The 15846-nt window shown below is 40.6% G+C and overlaps 1 protein-coding gene across 4 annotated transcripts in view; it reads right to left on the bottom strand.

Moving 5' to 3' along the window:
• The window catches only part of LOC141764413 (protein sidekick-1-like), a 293487-nt gene that overhangs the window by 17278 nt on the left and 260363 nt on the right, over nucleotides 1-15846 (bottom strand). For all 4 annotated transcript variants that reach the window (XM_074629649.1, XM_074629650.1, XM_074629647.1 and 1 more), the window contains 6 exons: nucleotides 9621-9822; nucleotides 4752-4855; nucleotides 4548-4618; nucleotides 3617-3755; nucleotides 1621-1677; nucleotides 1344-1445 (listed from right to left, as the gene is read on the bottom strand). In XM_074629649.1, coding sequence (XP_074485750.1) covers nucleotides 1344-1445; nucleotides 1621-1677; nucleotides 3617-3755; nucleotides 4548-4618; nucleotides 4752-4855; nucleotides 9621-9822 — 675 coding nt within the window. The remainder of the gene's footprint in view (nucleotides 1-1343; nucleotides 1446-1620; nucleotides 1678-3616; nucleotides 3756-4547; nucleotides 4619-4751; nucleotides 4856-9620; nucleotides 9823-15846) is intronic.

The following is a 15846-nucleotide window of genomic DNA, read 5'->3' as shown; positions in this document are numbered from 1 at the left end:
TAGAAGGGGCCTACGGCAGCACCTTATTGCTCCACTGTACCACACATATGCATGAACACTCAGCAGTGTGCACCTGAGGCTAGAGAAAAGGCCATATCACCCCATTTCATCATCCCCCTCCAGCCCTTTTCTGCCTCCCCCTGCTTATCCTCACCTCTCGCTCATCTGCATGTGATATGTATGGCCTACACGCACACACTACACACACACACACTACACACACCCCTTGAATAGGAATGCGGCATTGGTCTGATGGAGAGAGTGTGAGATTGTGAGGGAAATTGCAAAAACGTGTGGGTGTTACTACCATAACGTGCCAATGTGTTCACCCGCACTGTTGCTTATGTGTTTGCCAGCCTTGTAGAAGTGTGTGTGTGTGTGTGTGTGTGTGTGTGTGTGTGTGTGCATATAAGTGTGTGAGAGTAATATATTTGCACTCCTGTCTGTGTAATGGATCCATGGTTTGACTCTCCGGTGAAAGTTAAACAGGGGTTGGGCCATTACGACAAAATAGATGACTTTGTGCAGCTCTTGACGACATTCAGATGTGTCCAGATGAATGCACACGCACACCCTCACACACACATACACACACATAGGCACAAATACACACACACACACACACACACACACACACACACAAACACACGCACACACACGTACACACACACACAAGGCAATGCCACTCGAGGGGCACTGAGAGCAGGACATGAGGCGTGGACAGGACAGAGCAAGAAAGAGAAGAGAAGGAGACAAGAGACAGAGAGCAGACAAAACAGAGACAGAAAATAATCATTTGACAAAACAATCCCATCTCAAGGTCCCCTTACTAGTGTCTTCCAGAGGTTTCAACCATATCACACAGTCCTCAAAAGCGGATGATGTGCTATGGATGACATCATCACAGCTACTGAGCTTGTATGTGAACGGATCCATCTTCATCTCAACTGAAGTACTGAACTCTATCTGCTGATTAATACCGTCTGATACGATCTGAAGTTAGTAAGTGGACTTTAAGATGGGATTGATCTGTTCAAATACTATTTCTAAGGTCAAGAAAGTGCTTTCATGCTTAAAAGATGATATCCTGAGAAGTAAGTATAAATTAAAAGATCACTGTAACTGATATAAAAAGAGCAACCATCTAAAGATTCAGCTCCAAACTAAATGTTCCTTTATGAAGCCAAAACGCACTAAATGTTGAACGCGGGAGCTTGACATTCAACAATAAAACAGCTTTTCTGGCGTTATATCCTACCAGTGTAAACAGTTTAGAAACAAAATGTGTATATCACACATTGAAGTTGTGACCAGTCTAACAGCCTCCTTGTGTTTCCACCTACCTGCCTCTCCAACAGACACCTCGACTGGGGCGGAGGGGGGGCTCTCTCCGATGATATTGTAGCTCGTCATAACAATCTGGTAGCGTTTGAACTTCTTTAGTTCTACAAAGAAATGAAAATACTTACATTTACATTTATACGACTTGCATGCGAAGCAACTATGTTGGTTGTTGTTGTCACTTCTTATTCTAGAAGCTGTTTGTTTATCAAGGTAACTTAAACGAAATCTAACACATAAAGATGCCAGGAGCTTTACTTCCCATCTTGATTTACTTACGTGTCAACTCAAACTGTGTTAGCGAGGCACTGCTGACTGTCTTGAATGTGCTTTTGGCTTGGGAAGAGTGAGAGAAAGATGGAGGGAGACATCAATACATAAATTCAATAAAATGACTGTGTTTAAAAGGGAAACGTCTGAAAGATGTTTCTGTTTTAACACTCATTATCATACTTACATAAATACTAGAGTATTGTGACTATGTAGCTCTATACTGCAATACAATGCTGTTTTTTAAATTTCCATGTCCTACGTATATTTACAGTGTTATTTTTATAAAATGAGTCAGCTGGAGTTTGTGTTTTTAACTCATGGAGCTAAGGTCAGCTTAATTAGCTAGTCAGCTACAGCTGATAAAATCTCCAGTTTAACGAGAAATGAGAGCCTGCATTTGTCTCCCTCTGTCAGCAATAAAGAACCAATAGATACAAAATTAAAAAGAATTTCAGGTGACAAAAATTAGGGTTGACAATTAATCAAAATAACAATTTAAATAAAGTAATCAATTAATAATGAATAAATAATTTAATCAAAATTGTAGTATGGCCTACTGCAATTTTCATATCGCAATAGGCGCAATATTCGTTAAAGGCTTAATGTGTCAAAATATCCTTTCAAATTAAAGGTGATAACTTTGAAATTTAGAGCATTCATTTTACAGCTGTCAATCGATTCAAATATTTAATCTCAATTAATCGCATGATTTTTTATCTGTTCAAAAGTACCTTAAAGGGAGATTTGTCAAGTATTTAATACTCTTATCAACATGGGCGTGGGCAAATATGCTTGCTTTATGCAAATGTATGTATATATTTATTTATTATTGTATATCAATTACCAACACAAAACAATGAACAATATTGTCCAGGAACCCTCACAGGTACGGCCTTTAGCATAAAAAATATGCTCAAATCATAGCATGCTGACTTGACTATGACTTGCCCAACCCTACATGTGATTATCATAAAGTGGGCATGTCTGTAAAGGGAAGACTTGTGGGTAACAATAGAACCCATTTTCATTCCCATATCTTGAGGTCAGAGGTCAAAGGACCCCTTTGAAAATGGCCATGCCAGTTTTTCCTCTCCAAAATTTTGCGCAAGTTCCAAGGGATGAATTCTTTAGGTTTTCTAGTTTCATATGATGCCAGTATCTTCACTCTAGCTTTAAAACTGAGCCCGCTACAGCCTCCGAAAGATCGATTGTGTTAGTGTTATTAAAACAAATTTGCGTTAACACGTTATTATCACGTTAACTTTGACAGCTCTAAGTAATATAGCAGCAAACAACTATTAGCTATATAAAGTTATAGAGGAGTAATGTCTACCTGAGCAGAGAATGAAGTTGTGTGAATGTAGAGCATGTTAGTCCCAGTGTGTGTACCCCACTGACTAGCTAATACGGCGGTTATCACTGATAACCCGACCCACGGCGTAGCGTCGCTTAACACCCACCCTCCGGTTCACCCCAGGTTAACACTGTTAGCTCTGTCAGCACTGTTGATGTTGTTTGCACTGTTCGTGTTGCTAGCACTGTTAGCTGCTAGCCACCGGCTCAGCCGTCACCATGTTGAGAGCCGTGCGGAGGAAATCCCTCAATCATGGATATGCTCTGAATTTGAAATTTAGCACCTTTATATATTGTCGTGCTGCAGTGATGTCCTGGCCTACGCATCATATTCTACAGATTTAAGAAAACATATTTTTTTGGTACAGATCCCTGCTAAAATCACACCATAATCATTTTCATGTTATTTACTTAAAATGAGAATAACAATGTACAATTATCATTCCCTGTAATATCACAAATCATAACACAATTGCAAAATAATTGCAATTAGATAATTTTTTCGAAATCGTTAAGCCCTAATATAAATGACACTATAAATGCTGCGTAATTGCAGCGCAAGGACAATAAAGTCTGACAGGCATAGCAACAGTAACTAAGTGGGGGTTGGATTTAGCGAACATTTAACATTAGTCTCAGTACTACTCACTTGTAATGAGGGCACTTGTGGTGTTGTTTTTGGTGGCCTGGACTTCTGCTTCAGTGAAAGTGGAAGTGTTTACTGGGAGCTCTCTGTAATACAGCCGGTATCCAGTCAACACCCCGTTAATGCTGTCGTCATTGGGTCGCTGAAAAACATGCAAACAAGCACACACAGAGAAAAGTATTAGTACTCCATTCCTCAAAAAAAAAAAGAAATCTGCACTGAGCTCATTTTCATTTTCTTGGCATAGCAAAGTGACTGACAGGACGCCGGCGGCTGGCAGAGCAGTATTTTATCAGCAGAGTCCACTTTAAAGTGCTGGTGGATTGGTCCGGCTGTAACCCGCACAGACAAAGTGATGCTTCAGTGGGTTTGGCACTCTTGTAAAGGATGATGAAATTGCTGGTGACTTTGTTTTTCATTGCCTCCTTCTGCTTTGACATAAGGCTAGAAGGAGTGAGAGAAGACACTTCCAAACCGAAGAGGAAGAGTGACAAGCAGAGAAGCAGCTAGGCTGTGTTTACTGTCTTCTCACATGTCACGGTTGCTCTAAAACCACCTCTATTTCTCCAGAACTCTCTCTCTTTTTTCCTCTGTTGTTGGACATTGCTGATGTTTGCTTCTCCCACCCTCTAACAGCTCTCCTGCTGGTATATCCTTATTAAGAGTTTGAACATTTTTCTCCCCCAGCCAGGACGATCTGTCCCTCCGTCTGTCCGCCCCTCCCTCTTGAGATCCCTCCAATCTGTCTGTGCTGCCCTCTGACCTCTCCTGGTTCAATAAATAATGATAATTGCATCCACATACAACACGTACAAACACTGCATACAGTTAGTCTGCAGGGGTCTCATTCTCCAAATAGGTGATTAACCTGCACTCAGAGTTGCATTGTGCAGCTCTGTGTGTATATACTGAGTGTGTATCTGTCTTCATATACCTTCCACTGCACCAGGACTGAGGTAGTGGTTGTTGGTTTCACTGCGAGGATCACTGGAGGCTCGTCAGGCACTGAAAAGAAAAAATAGAGAAAGAGAGTGAGGAAGAAAAAGACGTAGAAACTGTCACTCTCTATTATGTTTTCAAATCCACATATTTCCTCGTTTTCCTCCTTCTTTCCTCCCCAGTGTTCCTAATCTCTCACCATCCTGCAGAGTTGTAACAGCCTCCGTCTCTTTGCTGAGGACGCTGTCTCCTACATCGTTGGTTGCCAACATCCGAAACTTGTATGATGTAAAGGGCTTCAGTCTGTAGACACAAACACACACAGATACACATGAACAGATGGACACAAAATGCACATAAATATTAATTTAATATGATTCACATGCTATTGATTTCAGCCTTACACCTCTCTCTCTTTCTTATATATCTATCTTTTTTTTCCTTCGTCCCATTGCCTGAGGAAAGTTTGCATTCATTCATTTAAAAATAATATTTTCCTTTTATTTCAAATATATTTTTGAACAGAATTCAGGCTTAAATTGATGAATTGATTCATTTAAATTGAACGGCTGCTGGGTTTGTTGCTCCATGATTCTCATGTAAGATTCGCAATATGTTTTCAATGTGACTGAATTATTACTAGAACAATTGATTCATGCTTTGCGTTTGTAATAGAGCGGTGCAGGAATGAATCCTAAAACCCGGAAAAGAGTTAGCATTTTAGCACTTCCGGTTCCCTCGTCTGGGAGTCAATGGGTTTTTAGTTAGAAGCCTGAAATAAGGTCTGCTGTTAACACAAGCTGAAGAGATTTTAACGTTTTGTTCTCCGATATAAAATACTTCAATAAATATCCCAATAGTGAATTTTGAAGCCTTTATGTGTCTTATAAAAGGCGGTTGCTGACAAGCGGCTAAATGACCCTACTAAACGTCATCACGCCGACCACTGGACTCGCCACTAAAAGAGCCGAAGGCGAAGTGTCTTGGAGCTCTTCAGGACCAGCTCTGCCTTACAAGCATTACCGTCAGCGAAAACGTTTCTCAATACTTCACTACAATGAACCTTCACACATCACAGTGGATGCACCAATCGTTAATTCACGTCTCCTGTTATTTTATTTTTTTTGCTTGAAAGATGTGCCATGGGTGAGCATTGCACCTCAATGTCTCCTCTTAGCATCGCGCCTGTGCTTTATTGTTTCACAGTTTATATTTGGACTCTTATTAGCTCATCAGTCACCTGTAAAGAGCTTTGAATTGCACTTAACTATGAGAGGTGCTATACAAATAAATCAAGTTTGATCTGCTTAGTAGAGTAATCAAGGGGAGATAACTGTATACTGATGAAAACAGTGGAATTAGTTCATATTGCAAGTAATATATGAAAATGTAATAACAGCAATGCCAAAGCTTTAAAGTACCTGGTGGGATTTTCATAGTAAACAAACAGATTTTTGTTTCCACTAAAGGTTTCTCACTAATGAGCATTTTGAGTATTTGTAAGACCTTAAAACTAGGGCTGCAACTAACGATCATTTTCATTGTCCATTAATCTGTTAATTATTTTCTTGATTAATTGATTAGTTGTTTGTTCAATAAAATGTCAGAAAATAGGGAAAAATGAAGATCAGTGTTTCCCAAAGACCAAAATGACGTCCTCAAATGTCTTGTTTTGTCCACAACTCAATGATACTCCGTTTACTGTCATAGAGGAGTGAAGAAACCAGAAAATATTCACATCTAAGAAGCTGGAATCAGAGAATTTAGACTTTTTTTATCTTAAAAAATTACCCAAACTGATTGATCGATTATCAAAATAGTTTGTGAATAATTTTATAGTTCACAACGAGTCGATTCACTGTTGAAGCTCTACTTAAAACATCCTTAACTTTTTAAAACTTTGGGAATATCTTCCTCCAAAACCATCTCCTCCATCACCACCCCCCCCCCATCACAGACATATTTTTGCTCTTTTAGTGGCCTTTGAAGAGCAGACTAGGTCCTGAATAATAATCGTCTTACACCTTTCCTAATTGTCTCCCCTGCCAAAGTATTTTTACCGCCATGCTACCACAACATCTTATCTGCATTTCTCCTCTGTGCAAGGTGAATGCATTAATAAGCGCAGAATAACAATTTACATCAGTCATGTTGAAAACACTTTGCTCTAGAGCCACTTACAATCAGCTGAATGAACAGGCACCCATTGTTAGGGACGAGCTGAACGAGTCTATGGTGCCTTATAGCATGCTAATAGTTTAAATGTGCCCTCTCCTGAACACCGCGGGAAATTGATTAAAATTTAAAAAGGACAGTCGGTGGCAAAACAGTCATTTTTATTAGTCTAACCTAATAATTAACAAGATGAACACCCATCCCCCCCCCCCCTCTAATCACTGCTTACACATCTACCTGCAAGGTCCTCCTTTAGACTTTATCTACACCGAGCCTCGGAGACTACAGAGGATCAGCTAGAAACTCAGCAGGCGACACGAGCACTGCTCAAGTGTCCTCTTGTATAATAATGAGCCGTGCCCAATAAGGGACAAGAAAAGGCCCTATGGGGTTGTGGGTATCGTAGGAATAAGACATCAAAGGCACCCACAGCACTGGGACGACGTTAAAGACAGTGTTTGTACTGTGTCTATGTTTGCATCAGCCTGGGGACTTCGATGTTTTGGTTTTCCAAAGATGTCTCGGTGGAAAACAACAATTAAGGACGGATAACAAGTAAGTGTGAGCGCGAACGTGCAGAGATGTAAGCTAATTCCTCCATCCGGCGCTGCAATTAGAGCATTCAGTGATAGAATGAGCTCGAAAAAACGGCATCAAAACAATAACAGCAGCAGCGCCACCATCATCACGGCAGATAGACTCTCCCTGAGGCAGGTTGAAGCAGGCTGATGCAGCCACACTGAGAGGACGCTCTTCAGCATCTCAAATAGCTCTGTGATAGTCATGGAGCGGAAGACACATGTGGGGGAACACACACACGATACACAAGTAAAGCCTCAGCGTAGTTCTGCTACTCAAGCTTTCAGGGAAGTTGGAGCAGCCGTCGAGTCTGACCACCATCACCTGCTGCCATAATGACAGCCTCACCAGGGAGAAGAGGATGGAGGGATAAAGAGGGAGGGATGGAAAAGGAAGACATGGAGCTCTCTTCCAGGGGATGAGTGCATGTGATCGAAGGAAAAAATACATGCATTATGTTTTTTGAAAGCACTAGCTGTCGATGGATGAAGGGGGGGAGGGAAGGAGGTGGGGACAACAAGAGGGATGATGGATGAAAAGGTAAAAACGGTTGTAGAGAGAGACTATGGACAAACAGCACACACAAACCTGAAAGCGTAAAGGCAGAGTGAGGAAAAAAAAGGTAGTAAGAGAAACAGACAAAGAGCACTTCCTGCTGTGCCTGTGTGATTAGGTGACTGAGATCCTCCACGTTTCTGCAGTGATTATGATTACTCTCCCTGGTGTTTTTTTTTTTTTGTGGTTTACGTTGTTTTTTTGCTCCACAAACCTTTTTGGTACTTCATGTGCTAAATAAATAAAACTTTTCCTTCTGTGTTCTAATTTTCTGTTGTTTGCTTTGAGAATTCATAGCATCCCCCCTCTCTCTCTCTGTCCACTCTCTTTCTCCCTAAGGACGCATAAACATTACAGGATTTTTAAACAAGATTTTGCTTTAACTAATTCATGTCCAGCAAGTCATGCTAAACAAAGCTTCGATGTTAGGGATCTGTAAGTATACAGTGGCCCTGAGAGCTCAACGCACCGTAAATACACACAACACAACCAAATGAAGAAACATCTTCACCAACTTGACGAGACACGGAAACATCAATTTGACGAGACATGCGCAGCATTTAGAAAAAAAGGTTGCAAGAAGCTCACAACACAACGGAAACACAGGCTTCTCTGTGCTGGATCATCAGCCGTTCTGGGACCTCTCTCTGGTTGTTGGTGCCTCATTCCACATGATGGACCTGAACCTCTGTCCTCCAGGAGATTTAGGGCGCTGACTTTCATTGACTTAACGGCCACAGGTGTCGCTGTTAACAAGCAATTTCTGATTCTTACATAGAGTCCCTTTAACATCGTGAACCCCTGATTTGGATATTATTATGACAGATTGCAGATCTGCTGTTATACAGTATGAAAGACTTCATGGAAGTAACGCTGGGTTGCTACCATAGACTGTATATAAGAAGTGGACGTAGTCACCGTGACGTCACCCATTGGTTTGTGGACGCTGTTTTGAAGCCTCGAGTTCGGCATTTTGGCCATCGCCATGTTGTTTTTTTGCAACCAGAAGTGTCACGAGAGGGTGGAGCTAAGTACAACCGAACACTGAATAAGCTATTTTTAGGCGACCAAAATGTTATATTAATTTTCATGAACTGAAAATACACTGTGAAAGGGTTAAAGTTGTAAGACGAAAACACGAACAACAACAACGACCTGTCAATCACAAGGTAGCCACGCCCTAAAGCATACCCTGCTTTATGGTCTATTTGACTCTAAATGGGACCATAATTTACTAAATGAACATCGTGCTGTATTGAAGAAGACTTGAAACTAGTGATTGAGACCATAAACTCATGTTTACAATGTTTACTGAGGTAATAAATCAAGTGAGAAGTAGGCTCATTTTCTCATAGACTTCTATACAATCTGACTTCTTTTTGCAACCAGAGGAGTCGCCCCCTGCTGGCTATTAGAAAGAATGCACGTTTAAGGCACTTCAGCATTGGCCTTACTTTTCAGACCAGAGGTTGCCCACTGGTTATTACTAGCCAGTACTGCTAACATTTGCAGTTTACGTTAGAGCAGAAACACTTCCGAACAATCCATTTCTTACACATTTGCTTAGGTTGTGGAAAGGCAAAAACGCAAAAATAGACACCACCCTCCAACCTCTTTAAATATGGAGTGTCATGCTTGACAGGTCTGCTGCACATACGTATTTATGGTTGCTAAGCTATGATGAGACAATTACTACCCTCTCGCCACACGAGCAGATAAGTGTTTGTGTATATGACTGCACATATGTGCACATGTGTACCTGTCAGTGGTCCAGGTGGTCACGTTGTGCGGGATGTCAGCGGTGTGTGTGTTCCAGGCCCCGTCGGGCAGCTCTTTGGCCTGCAGAGTGAAGTACCTCAGCGGGGAGGAACCTGAGCCACCCGTCACCCAGTGGAGGCGGAGGTGGCGAGATTCAACCCCGTCCTGAGGAACAGCCAACTTCCTGGGTGGCTGGGGACGCTCTGTGGAAAAAGGGGGAAAGAGGCAGAGGAGAGATGAGAGGGAAAGAAAGAGGGATGGTAGAAAAAAGGATAAGAACGGGGGAATTGAAGTGCAAGCAGGAGAGGGAAAAAGAGAGCAACAAATTAAAATTTTTAGAGCAATTTCATTCTAAACTTGTGACACCACCACTACAGTACGTACATCCATGTGTGTGTATTTTTGTTCATCAGGGACAGGGAGACTTCGTAAAGAGCTATAGATAAATAGTTGGGTCACAAATTAATGCCCAGAGCACCACACATTGCCACAAGTTAAGAAGGTGCTGGATGCAAAAAATAGAAAATGAAAAAAAGGTCAAAACATCCACTACACGCTTATCTCCATCGCAAATGTGTTTGCGATGGAGATCAAATACAAGCACAAGCCTCCAAAACAGCTTCAATGCTCATATTTTAACGGTAGTAGTGATATCATACATGTGTGTATATGTGTGTGTGACAGGCTAGAGACGGCACAGCTTCTCTTTACAGCACGAATGTGTTTGAATTGGTTAGAGGTGGATACATATTTGCTAATATCTGCTCTGCAGTCACAGTTATACAGGGATACTTCGTCTGAAGTCTTTGTCATATACATGCATACATGTCAAAAGCCAATTAGAGACCTTGCTAGTGACCAAGAAATTTGTTTTTTCTCAAGTAGAATTCAAGCTGGGGAAATTTAAATGACATTTAAAGATATAGAGTGTAGGATTTGGTGGCATCTTGTGGTGTGGTTGCAGATTGCAACCAACTGAGTACCCCTCAGCTCAATCCTTTCCAAGACTGTGGTAACGTGGGCTGCAGAGTGCAAAACCGTGGTAACGCCGTTCGCCTTGTTCAGAGGTCATCCTTACCATAATAACACAACTGTAGGAGCAACGGAAGCCACTTCCGAGCATGTCGGAACAGCTTCACAAGCATGTCAAAGAACTACGTTGACCTTCAGGAAACGTAAAAACATGAAAGGCTCTCTCTAGAGCCAGTGTTTGGTTTGTCTGTTCTGGGCTACTGTAGAAACATGGTGGAGCAACATGGTGGACTCTGTGAAGAGGACAAGACACGAAGGGCTCATTCTAAGGTAACAAAAAACAATGATTCTTAGTTTCAGGTGATTATACACTAATGAAAACATAGTTATGAATATTATATTCTATTTCTGCTAATAGATCCCCTGAAATGTTACACACTGTTCCTTTAAGAAAATCAGCTGTAACCCGGTTACTTACATGTAAATGTGCTGAGTGCTCTGTATAGAAACATCTGCATTCAATATGTTTCTCCATTCATTCATTTGCCTCCTATCTGTAAATATACATGATGACATAAATTGTCACCTGGACAAATTAAGACTATCATGAACCATATGCTGCAAATACCTTGTAACACAGGACAGTGTGACTGTTGCAATGCATACATATGTTTAAATGAAACAAGACGTCTAACCACTGCAGCATCAAAGAGACAATTTTTCAGCAGATTGCTGGTGTGTGTGTGTGTGTGTGTGTTCGTATTTGTCTGTGTCTTCGCTATTCAATTAGAAGATAAAAGATGAGTCTGGGAGTCAGTATCTTTGTACAACTGTGTTGGCACAAGCTGTGTGATTAGCAAATGTGTGTACACACACACACACGCACACACACAAACAAAAACACATGGCTGGGGGCATAACTGTTTCATTTCAGGGGCATCAGATTATCGATTAAGTCTGGAAATTAAAGCATTATCGATTCTCTCTGAAGTTTAATTAATCTGCACTTATGTTCTCAAACACATACACAAGCACAGACACAAACACACACAGAGGCTCACCTTCCTTCATTCATCCTTATCACAAGTAATTTAAGTCAAATCTGTTTGACTCCCATCCTCCCTCGCGCCTTTATTCTTCAGTCCCTTCAAGACAGACTATTCTCTCCCTCTTTTGTTTTCCTGATACCATCTGTGTCTCCCTGTCTGTTCTCCTCTTGTTCCGCTCCGCAGTTAAGATCATGTTCTGATAATAAACTCATAATTGTCAGAACAAGTGCTGCCCTTTCAGCACTTACACGACTGTTTACTGCTACGCAACGGAGAGCAGAGCAGAGGAGTGTGGTAGTAGAAAGAGGAGATGGTGCTGGTACTAGTAAAGAGAAAAGATATGGTTGTAGGCAGTGCTCGCAGTGGGTCGGCATTCATCGACCGGTATCATTTTACTACTTGGAGTACCGTGACTTTTTTTGTGCACCGGCACTTCTCACAAAGCTGCCGGTACTCTTCTCTGCCCTATCCATATCAGGTTGTCTGGGAGATTCATAATGGCACAGCACCAGCGTATTTGCGCTGCGCATCATAAGCCATATGAACATAAAATCTATGTGGAGAGCGCGGCACGTGGGAGGAGGGGTGAGAACGAGGATACTGTAATTTATCAATACAGTGTTCACGTCCTTTTTGTAAAATAATAATAACTTTTTTTATTTGTGAACAAATCTAATTAATGAAACAATATTTCAAAGTTTTCTGAATCTGCTCTTTTAGGGCAAACGTTAATTTAATTAAATGTTCAGACGAAGGCTATGATATGTGAAAATAGTAGAATAATCATTTAAGTAGTAATAATAATGGTCCAAAATGATCTGGTTTTAAAGCAGCAGTGGGTAGAAATGGAGCAAATATGATTAAAAAAGTTTTGAAAAAAAGAAAAATCATGTGCCTCGGTGTCCTCCGGTGCTCCTAACGGCATCTGCAAGATTTCACCGAACGGAGGAAAACAACCAATTAGAGCCGAGCTGTAGCCTACCGTCTCTGAGCAGCTGTCAATCACTCACGAACTCCGATCAAATGGTCAAATTAGGCAGCGCTGATCAAATATGAATCATTATCATAATTATCGTCTTGTAGTGTACTGTTTAGCTGTAAAATGAGAAAGCATGAAAACATTTGAGGAGAGAAATAGGCATTATAGTAACAGAATAATGATTCATATTCGATCAGCGCTGCCTAGTTTGACCGTTTGATAGGAGTTTGCGTGGCCTGTGATTGGCCAAAGTCTCACTACTTTTTTTAAAGCCTGAAAACAGATCCATGAGGAGGTGCAGAAGTCTAGTTTTCTCTCAGAGCACTTGAATTACAATATGCTGAAAGGATAATATGGATTTTTTGGCCAATGATGCCAAAAATATTCTGACTGCTGCAGGGTTTAAGTCAAAAACCTTCAAAATGTAATATCTCCTAGTGTCTTATATTCACTGTCAAAATTGAGAATGTGTCTCTTTATCCTGCTGCATAATATGTAGGAGCATCCTGACTGGGACACTGCTCCTAAAACATGAATGATACCCTACTATAAGCCTCAAATAACACAGAAAAACACTTTAACTATTAACACTAAATACACCACCTTAACCCTTTAATGTTTCAGTTGGAATATTATTGGAGTATTATAGGCCTACTATAGAAGATGCGTAGCTCAAGAATAACAATATAGCAATAAAACCCCAACTGATTATGACTGACACAGAATAACATGCTTAAAGAAATAATGACTAAATAGGAATAAGTAGGAAGAGATTGTTGATACCGGACGATACACACACCAACATGGGGTGAATTCTGCTAAATATGGTTCTGTATGTTGTCCTTTACCTTATCAGTTATCACCCTCTAGGAGACAAATATCAGCATAGATACATCTCTCCAGAGGGAGTTATTTTCATCCATGCACTCAGCCTCACACACATACACACTCAAAAAGCCAATTTTCTTTTTCCGGGGATTAAGTTGGTCTCTTCTGCATCATCAGAAAGAAATCTCTATTAGGCTATTCTGTCTATCTCACAGTGAGAATGGGCCATTACGTTACTCAAGTGGAACAGGGAACCACTGAATTCTATTCTTTAAGAAACCCTGATAATGATGCTGCAGATGTTATGATATCTGATCCAATTAAAATGCACTACGCCAGCTGATAGCTCCCAACGGAATATCTGACATCATGATTCCAGGTTTTCATAAAAATTCCCTTCACTGTCACATTTTAATACAGGGCCTTTTGTAGCATTTCGATGCTTTACTAGACATACACGGTGCCGGCTGACAGAGAAAATTGGAGAGAGAGATCAGGGATGACATATATCAAAGGCTGAGAGCCACATTCAAACCAAAGTTATTCATGCGTTAGCCTGCTGAGACACCACAGCAACTGTAACTTCATTTTTAAAGTGATATTTCACTTTGGTGGAATAGTTCTCGGTCAAACTTCAACACCATCTGGCACTTAAACCTTTCCACCATGTCTCTTCATCTAATGATTATATTACCCTGCTCACAGAATGTAATACTGACATGATTTGTACATATAGGATATTGATAATGAATTTTAAGATACATAAAAAAGTATGATCAGTACTTGATGTGAAAGGTGTTGCTTATAGTGACCTACAGACATAGACTGGTTGGTGGACTGCCTTTTTGAAGCCTTGAGTTCAGCATTTTGGCCTTCGCTATCTTGGTTATTTGCAACCAGAAGTGACACGAGAGGGTGGAGCTAAGTGCAACTGAATGCTAAATAAGACGTTTTTAGTCGACCAAAAAGGTTATAATTAACTCTTTTTAACTGAAAACACACTGTGAAAGGGTTAAAGTTCCAAGACAACAACATGGACAACTCCTAGACTGGACAACGCCGTGGTAGCGACCTGTCAGTCACAAGGTAGCCACGCCCTAAAGCATACTTTGCTTTATGTTCTATTTGGTTCTAAATGGGACCATAATTTAATAAATGAACATCATGCTGCATTGAAGAAGACTTGAAACTAGTGATTGAGACTAGGGCTGCAACTAACGATTATTTTCATTGTCGATTATTTTCTGTATTAATCGATTAGTTGTTTGGTCTATAAAATGTCAGAGAATGGAGAAAAATGTTGATCAGTGTTTCCCAAAGCCCAAGACGATGTCCTCAAATGTCTTGTTTTGTCCATAACTCAAAGATGTTCAGTTTACTGTCATAGAGCAGTAAAGAAACCAGAAAATATTCACATTTAAGAAGCTGGGATCAGAGAATTTTTACTTTTTTTTCCTTAAAAAAATCAATTAATCAAATCAATCAAAGCGATTGAATGATTATCAAAATAGTTAATTTAATGGTTGACAACTAATCGATTAATTGATTAATCGTTGCAGCAGTAATTGAGACCATAAACTCATGTTTACAATGTTAACTGACGTAATAAATCAAGTGAGAAGTAGGGTCATTTTCTCATAGACTTCTATACAATCAGACTTCTTTTTGCAACCAGAGGAGTCGCCCCCTGCTGGCTATTAGAAAGAATGCAAGTTTAAGGCACTTCAGCATTGGCTTCACTTTTCAGACCCACTGTCTACAGAGAGTTATCACACAACTTACAGTGTTTTAACATCTTTCAGCTCACTGTTTTGGTTTTACGTCCCGCAACTCTACAGTTTTGACTTTTCACTCTCACCGTTCTCATCAGTGTAGTTTCCAGCAAAAAAGCGCTGAAACTCCACTGTACGCTACCTTCCCATCACCAAACTGCAGACAGACACAGTTAGCAACTAGCTGGTGAACATGGTGGAGCATTTAGCAGCTAAAGAGACAGATATTTCCCTCAGGAGTCAGTGGAGACCAAAAACAGAGCTAATAGGGGAGTGCATATTGGACTTTTATTCCTCAGGTGGACACAAACAAGACCACACATGAATGCTAATGTTTCTCCATAACTGCTAGATGTGTAAATATGCAACTGTTTGCTAACAAGTTCACCATCGACATTTTGAGGTAATAACATATCGGTGTCCCATTCTCAATATCACCTTGCCCCCGAGTGGCCAGAAAAAATTTTTATTCAAAAGATGATACAAAATTTCCTGCCTGTTGTTTTGAAGCAGCATCTGAGGATGAAAGCGTAATCATCTTTAGTCCTGAGTCTACACTGGAAACAGTCAGGCTCACAGAGGACAAACACTGCAGCATAAAACTCTACATGTAACAACACTGACTCA

Source organism: Sebastes fasciatus, chromosome 3, assembly GCF_043250625.1.
Source record: "Sebastes fasciatus isolate fSebFas1 chromosome 3, fSebFas1.pri, whole genome shotgun sequence".
NCBI classification, from domain to species: domain Eukaryota; kingdom Metazoa; phylum Chordata; class Actinopteri; order Perciformes; family Sebastidae; genus Sebastes; species Sebastes fasciatus.
The sequence above is the reverse complement of the archived record's forward strand: the minus strand, read 5'-3'. Positions and strand labels throughout refer to the sequence as shown.